The 15,778-nt window shown below is 42.4% G+C and overlaps 1 protein-coding gene across 1 annotated transcript; it reads right to left on the reverse strand.

The window, feature by feature from the left end:
* Positions 1-2,979: 2,979 nt before the first annotated feature.
* On the reverse strand, positions 2,980-13,686 carry ASB16 (ankyrin repeat and SOCS box containing 16). The gene is made up of 5 exons (XM_061588886.1): positions 13,148-13,686; positions 9,967-10,234; positions 7,929-8,421; positions 6,474-6,587; positions 2,980-3,542 (listed from the first exon to the last, which is right to left on the reverse strand). Exons 1-5 carry the CDS (start codon positions 13,461-13,463, stop codon positions 3,357-3,359), a joined length of 1,377 nt encoding a protein of 458 aa, XP_061444870.1. The 5' UTR covers positions 13,464-13,686; the 3' UTR covers positions 2,980-3,356.
* Between the last annotated feature and the right edge of the window lie 2,092 nt (positions 13,687-15,778).

Raw genomic sequence — 15,778 nt, forward strand, 5'->3', positions numbered from 1 at the left:
TCCCCAGTGTTAATTTATCTTGCAAGTTTACACTTAATAGATAAAATAGCTAGGTAGCCTAACTGTTTTCTCTCATGCATGCATGAATGTTAAACTAGACTCACATATTTTGGGCTTGGAAATCCTAATAGCAGCACTGGCACAGCATTAATCTGGCCCTAAGATTAATGTTCAGTCAAAATCTGGCTTCCTGTAACTTGAGCCCATTATTCCCTGTCCTGCACTCTGGGATGACTGAGAAGAGATCCTGGCCCTCTGCTGTGTGACAACCTTTTGAGTACTTGAAGAGTACTATCATATTTCCCCCTCAGTGTTCTCTTATCAAGGCTCAAAACAGTGTATCCTGTATTCGTTTGTTGGCTATAATCTTGTTTTTGTCTATTCCAGCAATGATTGTTAATCTTCTTTTATATTTTATGTTCTTAGAAAGACTTTTAAAAGTGTGCCAAGAAACCCTCTAGTACTCACTCCAGACACAAAAATTGCCCTCCCCCAAGTCTTAAGTTGATACTGACAGGAAAAAACTCAGTCTGAATTCAGCTGCGCACAAGCAAGAGCTCGTTTCATTGGCTAGTCTGGAGTAGATGACTAAAGCAAGCATACTTCTCACCACCACTGCATTCTCATACACTTATTCAGTGGAGCTATTCTGAGTGGAGAAAGGCCTTTTGCAATCTGGCCCACAAGCAGCGTAGCTATGCAAGATATATTGTATCTATTTAAATTAGAGTAACTGTTTCTAAATTGGCATATATACATATAAATTAACATATGCAAATCAATACCCCCTTTTTGATGATAGTCCGCCAGATTCAGGAGATGTTGCTGGAACACCAAATACTTTTAATGGCAGCAGTTGTCTAGAGATGCATTTCAATGTGGTTTCTGGCCTCAGTTTGGTACCGAAACACCTTTGGTTGCCCTGACGGATGACCTATGCCTAGACAGAGACAGAGGGATTTCAACTTTCATTCTCCTGAACTTCTTGGCAGTTTTTGATATCATAAGCATAGTGTTCTTCTGGAATTACTATCTGCGGGGGGACCATGTTGCTGTGGTTCCATTTCTTTCCCGATGGCCGCTTCCAGAAGATTGCCATGGGGTAGAGTGACAAACCTTTACTAGTTATGCCATGGTGGTCTGTTGTTATGTGCCTTCAAGATGATTACGACTTATGGCGACCCTATGAATCAGTGACCTCCAAGAGCATCTGTCACGAGCCACCCTGTTCAGATCTTGTAAGTTCAGATCTGTGGCTTCCTTTATGCAATCAATCCATCTCTTGTTTGGCCTTCCTCTTTTTCTATTCCCTTCTGTTTTTCCCAGCGTTATGGTCTTTTCTAGTGAATCATGTCTTCTGATTATGTGTCTAAAGTACGATAACCTCAGTTTCATCATTTTAGCTTCTAGTGAAAGTTCTGGTTTAATTTGTTCTAACACCCAATTATTTGTCTTTTTCGTGGTCCATGATATGCGCAAAGCTCTCCTCCAACACCACATTTCAAATGAGTTGATTTTTCTCTTATCTGCCTTTTTCACTGTCCAACTTTCACATCCATACAGAGATCAGGAATACCATGGTCTGAATGATCCTGACTTTGGTGTTCAGTGATGCATCTTTGCATTTGAGGACTTTTTCTAATTCTCTCATAGCAGCCCTCCCCAGTCCTAGCCTTCTTCTGATTTCTTGATAATTGTCTCCATTTGCGTTAATGACTGTGCCGAGGTATTGATAATCCTTGACAAGTTCAATGTCCTCATTGTCAACTTTAAAGTTACATAAATCTTCTGTTGTCATTACTTTAGTCTTCTTGACGTTCAACTGTAGTCCTGCTTTTGTGCTTTCCTCTTTAACTTTCATCAGCATTCATTTCAAATCATTACTGGTTTCTGCTAGTAGTATGGTATCATCTGCGTATCTTAAATTATTGGTATTTCTCCCTCCAATTTTCACACCTCCTTCATCTTGGTCTAATCCTGCTTTCCATATGATATGTTCTGCATACAGATTAAACAAATAGGGTGATAAAATACACCTCTGTCTCACATCCTTTTCTATTGGGAACCAATTCGTTTCTCCATATTCTGTCCTTACAGTAGCCTCTTGTGCAGAGTATAGGTTGCTCATCAGGACAATCAGATGCTGTGGCATTCCCCATTTCTTTTAAAGCATTCCATAGTTTTTCATGATCTACACAGTCAAAGGCTTTGCTGTAATCTATGAAGCACAGGGTGATTTTCTTCTGAAATTCCTTGGTCCGTTCCATTATCCATTGTATGTTTGCGGTATGATCTCTGGTGCTTCCTCCCTTTCTAAATCCAGCTTGGACGTCTGGCATTTCTCACTCCATATATGGTAAGAGCTTTTGTTGTAGAATCTTTACTTGCATGGGATATTAAGGCAGTAGTTCGAAAATTACTGCATTCTCTGGGATCTACAGGGCCCCATTTTGCCTGCCCCCTTACTCTGTAACAGCTGCATGATGCCCCTCAGCAAGGTCATCTTCAGATCATTCTGGAACGAGGTGCCCTTTGTAAACTGATGAAGCCCAAGCAATACTACTCCTTTTCACTGCATTCAATAGAACACTTTGCCCAAGGAAGGGCACCTGGTCCCACCGCTGCTTGCCTTCAGTGAGCAGTTTAAAAACACTTTCACCAGATGTTTTGGAGCCGTGTCTTTTGAAATGGGTTCTTTACCACTGCTATTTTTATTGTTTTTTAACTATTGTAATGTGATTGTTTAAAAATGTTCCTGTGATAGCTGCTTTTAGTATATTTTAGTATAAAAACAGCAGGTAACAAAAGAGAGATTGAGTGAGAGAAAAAGAAAGGCAGGTTATTATTAATATAATATGGCATTGTGGGCAGAAGCTGGAACATTACAGCAAAAGAGTTTGTTACATTGCTAGATTCAAAGGGACACCTTTGACTAACATTCCAATAAGAGAAAACAAATAAAACCAGACATGAACTAACTGAAGGAAACAATCTGTTTAATACTGACAGCATACATTATGGGATAGCATACATTATGGGGTAGGTACGTAGACAAAAATTATATGGTGAGGGGGCTTAGGGGTATACCTTGGGGCCATTGTAAGTCAATTCCAAATCTAAACATAAATCTGTTAAAATCTAGTTAGAATGAATTAGCTTGAAAGTGGTGGGTACCCAAGTGCTCATGTAGGCCCTAGATTCTAGGATGATCCCTGACTAAATTCAGTTCAAGATATGAGAGTGTATGGCTGCCCAGTCTAACATTCCCAGTCCATTTTTATACTTCACCAAGTAGAAAAATAAACATTCTGAATTTTTTATTTTTCTCTTCTTTAGGCTATTGTATATATTCTTCATCATTTGAGATAGCCCTCCAACGGGAGATACAGGTAGTCTTGCAGAGAAGATGGCAATTTCAGCTGGGAAATGCCCTGATGGCATTGCGCCCCCAGTTGTTTCCGGACAGCACAGCGGGCTAGATGTTGCAGTGGGCGTGGCTGATTCACCAGGCAAAGGGCTGAATCATAGAACATCTGGTGCTCCTGTCAAGATGGAAAGAAAAGTAAAGTGAGGCTTCGCACACAAACCCCACCACACTTTGTGCAAAAACCTAGTGGCACAGTGGTGACAAACCTATAGCCCTCCAGATGTCACTGGACTACAGGTCCCATCATTCCTGAGCATTGACTATGTTGGTTGAGTCTGATGGGAATTGAATTCCAGCCACATCTGGAAGGCCACGGTTTTCCCCATCCCTGTAGTAGCAGATGCAGTCAGACAGGCATCTCATACAAATGTGAACATCATAGCTTCCCACGAAGCAGCCTTCCCCTTCAACAGTGGAGGACCATAATCTCTATGCGAATGTCTGGAGTTATAATTCTAGGCTTCTTCCATTTAGAAACATGTGCATGAACTATAGTGTAAAATCACATTATGCTATAGTATACAGTATAATTATAGAAGATAAAATAGAATCCCATAACCCTTTCCAAATTCTGGAGTTATTACATTCTGGAATTATAAAAAAATATGCTTAGTATCTATGTAGCACTTTTCCTAAGGGTTCAGAACATTTCACACATTCTTACTAGATAGCCTGTAAGGTGACAATAATACTAGCCCAGTAACACATCTATCAGTCCACCAGGACAGGCAAGAAATGTCAGCCCTCTCTGACAGCCGTGCACTCTTCTCTCTTATTTTTGCAAGTTTCCACTGCTATTTGACTTCTGCTTGCCCTCCCTCTCTGTATGCCATTCGCTGATCTGTTCTGACATCACATTGGGGTGCGGGCTGGTAGAGGAGTCATAGCCCCTCAGAATGTCGTAGGTTAACTGCTCTGATATCCCAGGAGGTCTCACCTGTCTTGGCTCAAGCAGCCAAAATAGTTTGTCATTTTAGATCTTCCATTCTGAATTCCAAGGTCTATAAGCATCCTATGTCAAACTAACCTTCACTAAACCCCTGCAATCTATAGCCTAGTTCTTGCTGAGGCTGCACCAGATTGCAGGCAAGGGCACAGGACATGGAAAGCTCCTCCATCTTATTAAAACAAAACCCTCCACAGAGAACCACCACACTAGGGAGAAAGTGGTCTAGCCTACCTTTCTCCCTAACATGCTAGTTGTCTATGGGTAGGAATGTTCCCCATCCCATGAACTTTCAAACAACATAATGGGTTGCATCCAATATTAGCAGACAATTGAAATTAATGGACATGACTAACTTAGGTCCATTAATTTCACTTGGTCTTTCCTTAGTCAAACTTAGTTGGATACAATTCAATGAGAGCTAGCCAAGTTCATTGAATGGTGCAAGAATTTTTCACCAGAATGGGACAGATAGCCCCATTTTGCTTAGAGACAACAGCTTGCCACAGGCCACCACACTGAATTCTTGGGTGAGCTAAGATTTGAACCATGGACTTCATAGCTCATATCCATGACCATCATGCCAGACCAGGTTGACTAGTATTGCACATTGTATTTTAGTGCCAAGAGTGACCTAGCATTATACAGGAAATGCAAACAGAATTTGGGTTGGGCTTGCCATCTACTTCCTGTGTAGCTTGGACGAATTTGGTAACGTGCCTCTGAGCATATAGTGAGTGGTGACAGCACCTGCAGTCAGCCCAAATAACAGAAACAAGACATGTGCTGTGCTGATCTTGTTTTAGCAGGGAGGAAACAACAATATTAAGACAGTTGATATAGTTCAGATAGTCACTTTAAATATGTTTGATTTACTTTGCAATTTTAGTGAAGTTTCCTATGGTAAATTATTTTCTTTTGCTTCTATTTCTGTGAATATGTGAAGTATAGCAACACTGTGCATAATTTACACTTAAATTAAAAAAATAACTAGAATAACAGCACTGACTATTCTGCAGAATAGTCTCCAGTGGATATGAAAAGTGTCTCAGTTTGCACAAGATAAAACAGTGGGATGTGAAATATATTCTAGCAAATTTCTACGTGTGCTCAATGTTTTTAATTGACCATGCCCACCCTTCCTTAAGTGGAATGGTTTAAGCACAGCAGGCTGAACACATGCATATTGGGCAGGCCAAGTTTGTTTTTTTCAAACCGCTAGATTCATTGCTTAAGTAGCAACATATTGTAATCAGTCTAATTTTACATCAAAGCTGCAGTTTGATTCAACTGTTAATACACGCAAAATAGAACTAGAATATAACCTCCAGTTTGAAACACAAAAGGCTTTCTTCATCATATGACACAGACGAATAAAAATACTTTGAAATTAATAAAAATACTTTGGAATTACTAAAAATAAATTTGACATAGAATTCTAGGATGAATAATGAGTGAAATATAATTTTCTCAGTTATTCTCTGTAGAAGCAGTAGTAACATGGGAAGGAAACAAAGTAAGAACACCAACAAACATGCAAAAAAGTAGTTCTCCAGTCCTGATTGCAGGTGTTGGCACCAGTCACCATATAATCAGAGGCACATGTTACTAAATTCTTCCAAGCTACACAGGAAGTGGATTGTACTGTGAAATACCAACCCAAATTGTGTTTGCATGTTTACAAATTTGTAGGGCAGTACAATATCTCAGACAGGAGGTAAGGTCTCCTGCTCCCCTGGTTCATTCACTATACGTGTATAATCAGATGGCCAAACAAGGGATTTAGGGACATATCAAGGGATAAATACTTAAGTAGCAAAAGAAAATGGTGGCAGAAAATACTGAGTTAGAGGTGGAAGAACAAAGCCTAGTTCTTGCAAATGGCAAATACAGGTCACCTGCATTTGGGTTTTTCTTCTATACAAAATAAAATCTCTGCACATAGAAACTAGATGTCAGGGACCAAGGGTTGTAGCCTAGCATTCTTCCCAACATGCTCCATTGTTTTACACACCAGCTGCCATCTTCCATGAGAAAATAGCACGCTTTCTGATTGTAGAAGTGTGTTTGTTTAAACTGGATTTGATTGGAGGAAGTTACCTGCCACATTTCAAGGGGCACAGATCCCACCCAAGAATCACAGGACAGGATCCGGTCATAGGAATTTAGAATAATTTCCATAGCTTGAGGTGACAAGGCACAAAACTTTAGCATCTGAAAACAAAAGCACCAAGCAGAAAGAGTGAGAGAGAACAAGATATCATACAGGAAAGAAAATAATAAGTAGATTTAGTTATTTATTTGTTTAGGGAAAAATATAATGTGCTTAATAAAAAAAATAAGCAGGGTATATAAAATATAAAATAATTATCCATCATGCGCACTAATAAAATCAGGGTACTCTCCCATGCTACATCCCTTGGAAGTCTTTAGCCAGAGCCACTATATTCTCTACTTAGAAAGAAACTTAGTTCAATGGAAAAAAAGAAAGCAGAAAAGTTTCAGATACAAGCTTTTTCAGGGAAGAAAATTCAGCATACTGAAATTGTCAGCTGTCATAGAGGGAGGGGGAGAAAGGAAGACTTTCTAGTTCTTAAGGATACAAATACAGGCTTGAAAGCAGGAATCCTAAAAAGCTAAAAGGAGACCAAGATTTGAAGGGGTCAGTAAAATGTTGGTTTGGTTGATAATTTAATTAAGTATGGGGTATTTGCAATCCTGGGCACCTGGTACATATGTTTGTGGCAAACTGCTTAGAAACATGCTGGCAGCCCTTTGTGGAATCTCAGAAACAGGCAATGGATTATGGAATGCAACTTTCAATAGCCAGGAGGTAGAACATCAGACTCCTGCACAGTCCCTGGCCCCTCTCCTGCTCCCAGCAGCTGTTGTTCCCATCTCAACATGCCCCACCAAGCCTCAATTCTCTTATACCAGCCTTTCCCAACTAGTGGGCCACCAGATGTTGCTGGACCACAACTCCCATCAGCCTCAGCCAGCATTGACAATGGTCAGGAAAGATGGGAATTGTGGTCCAACAACTTCTGGTGGCCCACTAGTTGGGAAAGGCTGTCTTATACCATTCCCTCCTTCTAGTTGCTTTCCTTCTATTTACAGACATGCTGATGGGAGTTGTTGTAGTCAAAAACACCTGGAGTGCACGAGGCTGGCAAACATTCTCTCCCCTCAGCTCAGCTCAAGCCATTTTGCCACCTGAGGCACAGGACAAAATGGCTCCCCATCCCCACATTCCACATACAGAAGCCAACTGGAATGGCAGGTTAATCTTATTTATATGCTGACAATGGGACAGTGTTCTCCATTATACCAGAGGGCAGAAAGGTAGCTTAAGGGACACAAGGCAGACCATATGCTACACATAATTCTGTCCTCCAGCACCTGATTGCTATCCCACAGTATCCACTCTCTGAGGCAGCCTCCTCATCCTGCTTAATAGTAGGGCTAGGCCTGCCTTCTCTTCCTATTAGGTTGTATGTACAAGAGGTTCCCCAATACAAAATTCAGCCAGCAGTTTCAAGAGATGCCATCCCTTACCTTGGGATTGATAGGTGATGCACCATGGTTGAGCAAGGTGGCAATAAGCCTGTCCGGTTCCCCCTCCAGGTAATCCTCCACTGCTTGTAGGGCACAGTCCACAGGTGTGTAGCCAGCACAGTTACTAACATTGACTTCTGCCCCGTGTTGCAGCAGAAGCTCCACAATCCGGATGTGGCAGTTGCTGCAGGCGTTGTGCAAGGGTGTGTGGTTCTTTCGGCCAGCTGTCTGGACATTGGCCCCACTCTCCAACAGCCGCTTCACCACCCGGTAGTAACGGCCAGCCTCCTCGGGCCTGTCTGCACTGGCACAGGCCGCGTTGAGAGCCGTCTCTCCCTCTCTGTTTCTGTGGGCAATGTTTGCTCCATAGCAAAGATAGAGCTTCACGTGGTCATCTAGGCCATGCTTAGCAGCCACGTGCAATGGGGTAGCACAACGGTCTCTTGTGCTCTGGTTGATGAGGGCCCCATACTCCAGGAGCAGCTGGGCACATCTGGAAGGCACAATGAGTAGCTCTGGGGGATTGTGCGACAGGTGCCAAATTCAATTCTTTATGCCTAACCTTTGCTTCCTTTCTGGTTCTAGAACTTTATTTAGAAATAAATTTAGGTACATGCTGGTCAGGGATGGCAAACTGCTCCTGTGTTAATCAGGTGGCATTCCAGTGTGCTGCATTGCTACACATCCCCTTTCCCCATGGCCTCCAGTGACTTTCCTCTACAGGCTCCTACGCTGACCATCATTTACCCAGTGCCTTTTTTCCTGCCACTTTATCAAGCCATGCAAACAAACCAGTCTACATTCCCTAGTAACTCAGGTCAAAATAAAGCATGCAAACTGAAGACATTTATGCTAACAAAATATTGCATTAATGTGTTCAGTATTAGTCACTGGAAAATGACCATGTTTGCATGCATTCACCCCATCCAGTGAGTACAAGCTACATGTGGAAAAGGTTTCCACAAGCATATCTACCATATTGGATACTTGGAAGCCTATTCTATAGGAAAAGACAGCACCCAGAACTCAGGGAGCGTGTGGAATGCCTTACCCCAAAAGGATTTCTGAAGCAGGAATCCACAAGTTTTGAAAGGGCTTGTTAGCTGACAATTTTTTATTGTACTGATCCCTGACCCCCTTCCCTGAGCTATCTGGTATGCTCCGAGGACCTGCGGTCAGAATACTCAAGAAGGGTCACTCACCTTGGACCAGGCATTGGACAATACACTTGCTGCTTCAGATCACTCTCAAAGCCCAGCACAAACAAAGCGAGAGTGAGAGAATGACACCCCCCTCACTCCCATATCTTGTGTTGAGAACCACATCAGTAGGATTCTTTGGCATTAAGCTTGTGCAGTGCTTTATTGGTGGAACCAAGAGTGTGCACACAGTCTTCTACAACTTCAGTGTTATTTTTGTAACCAGGAACCATATGCACTATGATTCTGCAACCGGAATAATTCAGCTTTCTGAACATCTCAGCTTTAATTAAAATTAAAAAGGGAAGTTTCTGGCCCATCTGGCTGCATGATGGCCTTGAAATGGTGTGAACAGCCAATGTCAGCTGCAATCTCAGAAACCAGGAAGCATAGAGAAAGGCTTCCAGTATTAGGTGATGGGGCTCCACTGCTCTCCATAGATACTCCCCACCCCCATGACTTGAAGAACTAGAAAAAAAGCAGGAAAAAGAATAAACTAAATTGTGCAAAATAAGATACAACTCTGTTGATTTATATGGGTCACAGAATCCAACGGTTCTTGGTTCAGAACTTGAATTGTCCAAGTACAATTGTAGTATTTGTTTAGTGTCTTGTTTTGCATGATTTATTCAAGTAATAGAATCAGTATTTAATTTAGCATCAGCGAGAGGAACTCTTGCAACTGAAGGATTCTCCAGTCCACCAATCAGGCTAATTATTATTATTGTGCTAATTACTTTATTCCTATTTCTCAAGTTATTCTGATGCTACCTTACTGCTTTAATCTTCCTTCAAGCCACAAACACACACCCTCGCCGCCACCAACTTCCCAGACCTACGGCAAAGACTCCTGGGTGGTACACAAGTGCAGTGGGGCCAGCCCATCCCCTGAAAGTAGGTTGGGGTTTGCACTGTAGCTGAGGAGCAGGCGGGTGCACTCTGCACGGTGGTTGGCACAGCTATCATGAAGGGCGGCTTTCCCACCAACAACAGCATCAACCTCAGCCCCTTGCAGGAGTAGATGCTTCACACAGTCCCCGTAGCCCCGGGCTGCTGTGATGCGCAATGGAGAAGTGTGCTTCTTCTGGGGGGTCAGCACCCACAGCCCTGCAGAATCAAATAAATTGTTGTAGATTGGGCAGGAGAATCGGGAATGTAGGAATGGCAGGATAATACTGTCATAGCTAGCTAAATTAGTTTGCAATAGGTAGAGGGCAAACAAAGAAAATGCTTCCCACAATACATTATGAACTTGTGGCATTCACTGCCACAAGATCTGAAAATAGAATTATCAGCCATGATAGCTAAATGGAACACCTCCATGTTCAGAGATAGTATTTGTTTTTACACAGTGCCCACCCACACTGTGGCTTCCCAGGCAGCTGATGAAAATGGAGACAAATAAGTGAACAGCCAACACATCCTAAAAACGAATGACAAAATATTTAGAAGCATAGAATTCTATAATAATCTGATGATGCAGACAAAAAGCATGGTATGGCTTTCTCCATCATTCCCTGTTTGGGACCTTTCCAGAAGCAATAGCCCGTCTGATGCTAGACTTGCCTTGAATTTAAACACTAGCCTGGTAGCTGTTAGCCGCTAGGAATTCCATGCAGGCAAGTGAGCAGGCTGATAGAAGAGAGAGGCAGTGCTCCATCTTCCTCTGAGCTCAGCATTGAAATGATCCCTCTGCCAGCCCCCAGAAGGCTAGTAAATTCTGAGATCTCCGTTCAAAGCCTCTGCTAGACACAGAAAGCTGCAATAAGTGGATGTGATGAGGTCCACAGAGCACAAATCAACCCTGGTGGCTAGACAGATGTCCTGGGAAGGTCGCAAACAGTAGTGGATGTTGTGGTGGGGTGGCAACACTCACATGACCTAACAGCTGAGTCACTGGTGCTTACCAGGAAGGAGAGGGGGAGGCGACAGGGAGGTCTAACCTGTTTGGTTTAAAAATGAAATAGGAACTGTATGTAGTCCTATTTTTTAGCAGAAGTATTTAGTAACAGCGGATTTTGAGAATCAACCATCCCACCTTTCCCTCAGACACAAATAACAACAAACACCGTCTTCTTAGGTAAAAAGAGATAAAGAGTGATTACTCACGATCTTTCATATGTTCAGGAAACATAGGCTCTAGCTTAGATGGAAAAAGTAGGAGTCTTAATCCGTTTAGGCTTTGGGGATGATGCTGTCAGGAAGAGCATGTGCCATGCTGCCTCTGCTAGAGGTTAAGCTCAATAATGAACACAACTAGCAGGAGTGTCAGATTGACTCCACTGGTGTCTTTGCCCTGCACTGACCTCCCCGCCAACTCCCCCGATCTTCCCAGTAAGCAGCAGCAACTCAGCTGTCAGGAGGTCATGTGAGCATAGCCCACCACACCATCCATAACTGGTCAGGGTATAGTAGAAGCTAATAGTCTCCTATCAGCCCCCAACCTCCACTACTGAGAGGTATCATCCTGCTTCTCTTATGAAAGCTCGGTTTTAATTTTTGTGTGGCCCATGGCCATTCATAGAGCCCTCTTTCTCCAGTCATTTGCCTAACCCTTTTAAAAGCCAGACCTGTCGATGTCTGGCACAGCAGCCATTGCATGAAACAGTACTGCTGTTTGCCTAGAAACCACCTAAAACTGGTTGATAATAAAGTCTGGGCTTTTAAAAATTACTTTTAAAAAGGGCTTATATTTCATAAAATTGTAACATTTAAATAGAAAAAAGAAAATGGGAGAATAGCAGAGGAATTGCAGACTACAAATATAGTAAAGCAGTGGTGGGGGACCTTTTTCAGCCCAAGGGCCACACTCTCCCTTCTGAGCAACACTCCTCTCCATCCTCCATCCAAGCAAGTGAGAAGCATGATCAGAGTCCAAGGACCCCAGACAGGCAAAAACACTCAAGGAGGGTTTGAAGCAAGGCCAGTGAGGGATCTGGTGTGGGGAGAGTCCAAATAGAGAGGCTTGGAGGGCTGCATTTGGCTCCCTGGCCTGTGGTTCCCCACCCCTGCCATAAAGCATTCCAACTAGCGACTGAGACATCACATTTGCTTTAAAAAAATAGAGAAACAGGAAGGAGAGAGGATATGCACAGAAGTTTAACTGCCCTGACTCCTCTCCACTCAATCTGTGGGAACTCCATTCCATCCCACTCAACGAAGTCCAGACTCTCCAAGAAGAAGAAACTACTCTTAGGCCATGTCTACACTACAAATACCCTAGTTTGAGATTTCAGAGAAAGGAAAAAGATAGACACTTGCTGAAAAAATTAAAAACTGGGCCATGCATTACAAGTTGGGAATAAACATGGGCCTGAGGTGTGAGGAGGTTGAAAGCTACTGCTCTAAAAGGCTCATGAGATAAAGGTTTACAGAAGTGAGAAAACAGCATCTTCTGCCTACATTGTTACCAGTTACCAGGCTATGGTCTGAAGGCACATAAAGCTAACTCCCTGAGGGCCAGGTCTGGTCAGTGCCTGGATGGGAGACTGCCTGAGAACCATACGTAAGCCGCCTTGGGATTTTATCATGAAAAGAGAGGCGAGATGTAAATGTATTAAATAAATAAAATAAAATTCAAAATACCTATGCTGCAATAGCAGCAAAGTGGCAGAGGACTCCAATTTTACTCAAGTGACCATGGTTTTGTGTTTTGAGAAAAATAATAAATGGCTGACTATTCACTTTTCCTGGTTTTAAATTTTATTGGGCGTTTGAAGAACATTTAAAACATTTGCAGCACAGTGAGGGTAACCAGACTATTTGTTTTGCAGGCCTCTATCATATTCCTTTCTTAGCTGTCTTTTTTTCTTCTAAGCTAAAAATAAATCCTGAACACTTATCCTACACCATCTGTAGCTACTGAACCTTTCCCCAGTGGGACCAGAATTCCTGTGCTCCAAGGCTTCCTTCCATAATCCTAAACCTTGAAAAGTCACCCACTCACACGGAACTGAGCTAAAATGTAAAAGGCAAGTAACCTATCCAAATGATCTTTCCTCTATGGGTGACCCTCCTTACCCATTTCAGCCGACCACACCAGCTCCTCATTGAGGGTCTCCACAATCAAGTTGGCGGTAGTTTCATCCTTAAAGATGCTCCGGACTCTTGGCAAGTCTCCTGTGTACAGGGCATTGTGAACAGCAGGATCCCGGCAATACTGAGGGCGTCGGGTGGGCTTGGGGAGAGAAAAGAGGCTCCTGGCACCCGGCTGGTACCTCCGACTTATACACTGGTGAGACGCAGCCCTCCGCCTGTCTTCCCACTCCAGCATTTCTCGTTGCAGACGCAGGGAACGAAGTGTGGAAGAGGTGAATACAAATGTTTCCTTGGACATTCTTCCAACTGAGAAGGCAGCCCAAGTTTCTCCGCACTAACCTAACTCATTCACTCCAGCCTGTAAACTGTTTAGGAAAACAGCATCTGCTCCCAGTTGCAATTTTTAAAAGGTATGGTTATGAAAAGATCTCACCAACAAGCACATGTGTTTATTGGAATAATGCCCAAGCCTTGCCTGGTCTATAAATAGAAAGGAATAGTCATAAGGGCATCAAAAATACTCGTTCTCTCTCTGCAGTATCAATTTTCCTGGATCTCAGCACAATTAACTTGTTGGTGGATCTGTTGAAGAAAGCTGAGCAGCAAAGTACAATAAAGGAACAAAATAAGGATGGTCAAACAGCTCTTGACCTTTACCCTCCCTAGCAGCCCAAGATATCTTATAAGCTGTATTTTAAATTTCTGTAACCCGCCCTGGGACCTGATGGCGATGGGCAGGCAATTATTCCCCAAGCAACATACTGAACAGAACTTCACTCTGCCAACTTCTCAGGATGACACCAGTGACATCCTTTTCCATCTGCTTATGCTCGTCCCCCTCCCTCTGCTGACACCAAGTTGAGGGATTTGTTTCAGTTCACAACTGACAGGACAGAAATGAGAATGTAGTCAACAGTGTTGCTGCAGAGCAATATTACAGAAGCCTTTCATACAGAACAATATACTCTGCCACTGAACTATGGCCCATCTCTTATGGTTCTCTTTCATTCTCTTTTAGCCTTCTCATCTTTACCAACTGGAATTTTAAGATTTACAGATAATCCCGGAAGGGAAAGTACAGAAGCCATACCTGATGTCCATATTTTAGCCAGTTTCAAAGTCCCCTGCACCCACTAAGGCACAGGTGAACTAAGTCTTCAAGGACCAGATTTGTTTTACCATGTGCCTACAGCACATGTATGTTTTATTGTAACTTTGTATTTTAACTCTGCTGTTCACCGCCCAGAGAGCTATTCGCTATGGGCGGTCTATAAATAAAATAATAAAAAAAAAAATACAGCTTTATGATGGAAAAGAGATCTGTCGCCACCTCCCTCAATTTCCATCCATTATTACGTTCTTTCCTTGTTGATTCCTTTAATTCAGGGGTGGGGAACCTGTGTCCTCCAGATATTGACTACACCTCCCATTGTCCCTAACTACTGGCCATGCTAGCTGAGGCTGGTTAGAGTCCAACTTCTGGAGGGCAACATGCTCCCCATCCCTACTTTTAAGTTTCTGGTTGCTGACTTTCTGGAACCTACCACCAGTCAAGGAATATTTTCATGTGTGCAACAGGGACAGCTAAGCAGATGGTACTCCACCAGAACATTCTCCACAACAATGGATTAATAATTTGCAGTCGTTGCCCCTATTTGAGTTAGTTTTTATTGACCATTAAGAGGACAATGCCCTGTTTTCTCAAACTATCAGCAGCATCTAAATATTTTAAATAAAAATAAATAGGATGACATTTGGGCAGCTTTTCTTGAGGTTTATGCTCAATAGTCACTAAAGCACATTGTTTCTTCCATTTTATATCAATGGAACACCACAACCCACTTTCCTTTCCCTCCTCACCTTGTATCATTTCCCCCTTTTTGTAAATTATTTTATTCATGGAATTTTCCTCTTTTTCTTTGTGATCAATTGAAAGATCTGTAAAAAAAAGATACTGTTTTCTTCTCCTCTCCTCCCAGCAATCCCACAGCAAGTGTTCTGATTTGCACAATATTATATAGTTCTATAACTAATCTTGCAGGGGATGACAGCAACAATGGCATCCATCCTGCATTACCCACTCATGAAACCACCTTAGACAAGTGTATGCAGACAACCAGCTCCACATACTTCAAACAAACCAATTTTTGTTGAACAGCACTTTGGCACTGCCAAATGTTGCATAGGAGCTGACTCTGAACTGTTATTTGAATGAGTGCATGAAGTTTGATCACATACATTGACACTACTGACTAAATTACTTCTGCCATCCATACCACATTAACTGTAACACTTTATGGGAAGAAAGAAGCTGCTAAATCTTTGCTACTTTTGCTTCTTTATTCCCAGCACACCATTTTCCTGTAACTACCCAAAGAGACAAAAGAGAATAGTCTTTATCCAGATTAAATGTTGCAGCCAGAAAACTCAAGTTAATCTATGTATGTAGGTTCTCAAAAGCTCACAAGAAGCTCCATATGAACAGGGGCTGCTCCAATATGCAGGAAAGTTCAAAACAAGCCATTTTCAGAGAGCTAACCCTGAAAATGGAGAGGTATTAGAGATGGGGGACTTGTGGCCCTCCAGTCCAACAACTACCTTCGCTGACCATTA

Source organism: Rhineura floridana, chromosome 11 (genome assembly GCF_030035675.1).
Source record: "Rhineura floridana isolate rRhiFlo1 chromosome 11, rRhiFlo1.hap2, whole genome shotgun sequence".
Taxonomy (NCBI): domain Eukaryota; kingdom Metazoa; phylum Chordata; class Lepidosauria; order Squamata; family Rhineuridae; genus Rhineura; species Rhineura floridana.

Coding starts and splice junctions, on each gene's coding strand:
- ASB16 (XM_061588886.1), bottom strand. CDS start 13,463: ATGTCCAAGGAAACATTTGTATTCACCTCTTCCACACTTCGTTCCCTG. Junction 10,235..13,147: donor GGTGTGGTCGGCTGAAATGG/GTAAGGAGGGTC, acceptor TTGATTCTGCAG/GGCTGTGGGTGCTGACCCCC. Junction 6,588..7,928: donor CATCACCTATCAATCCCAAG/GTAAGGGATGGC, acceptor TTTTGTTTTCAG/ATGCTAAAGTTTTGTGCCTT.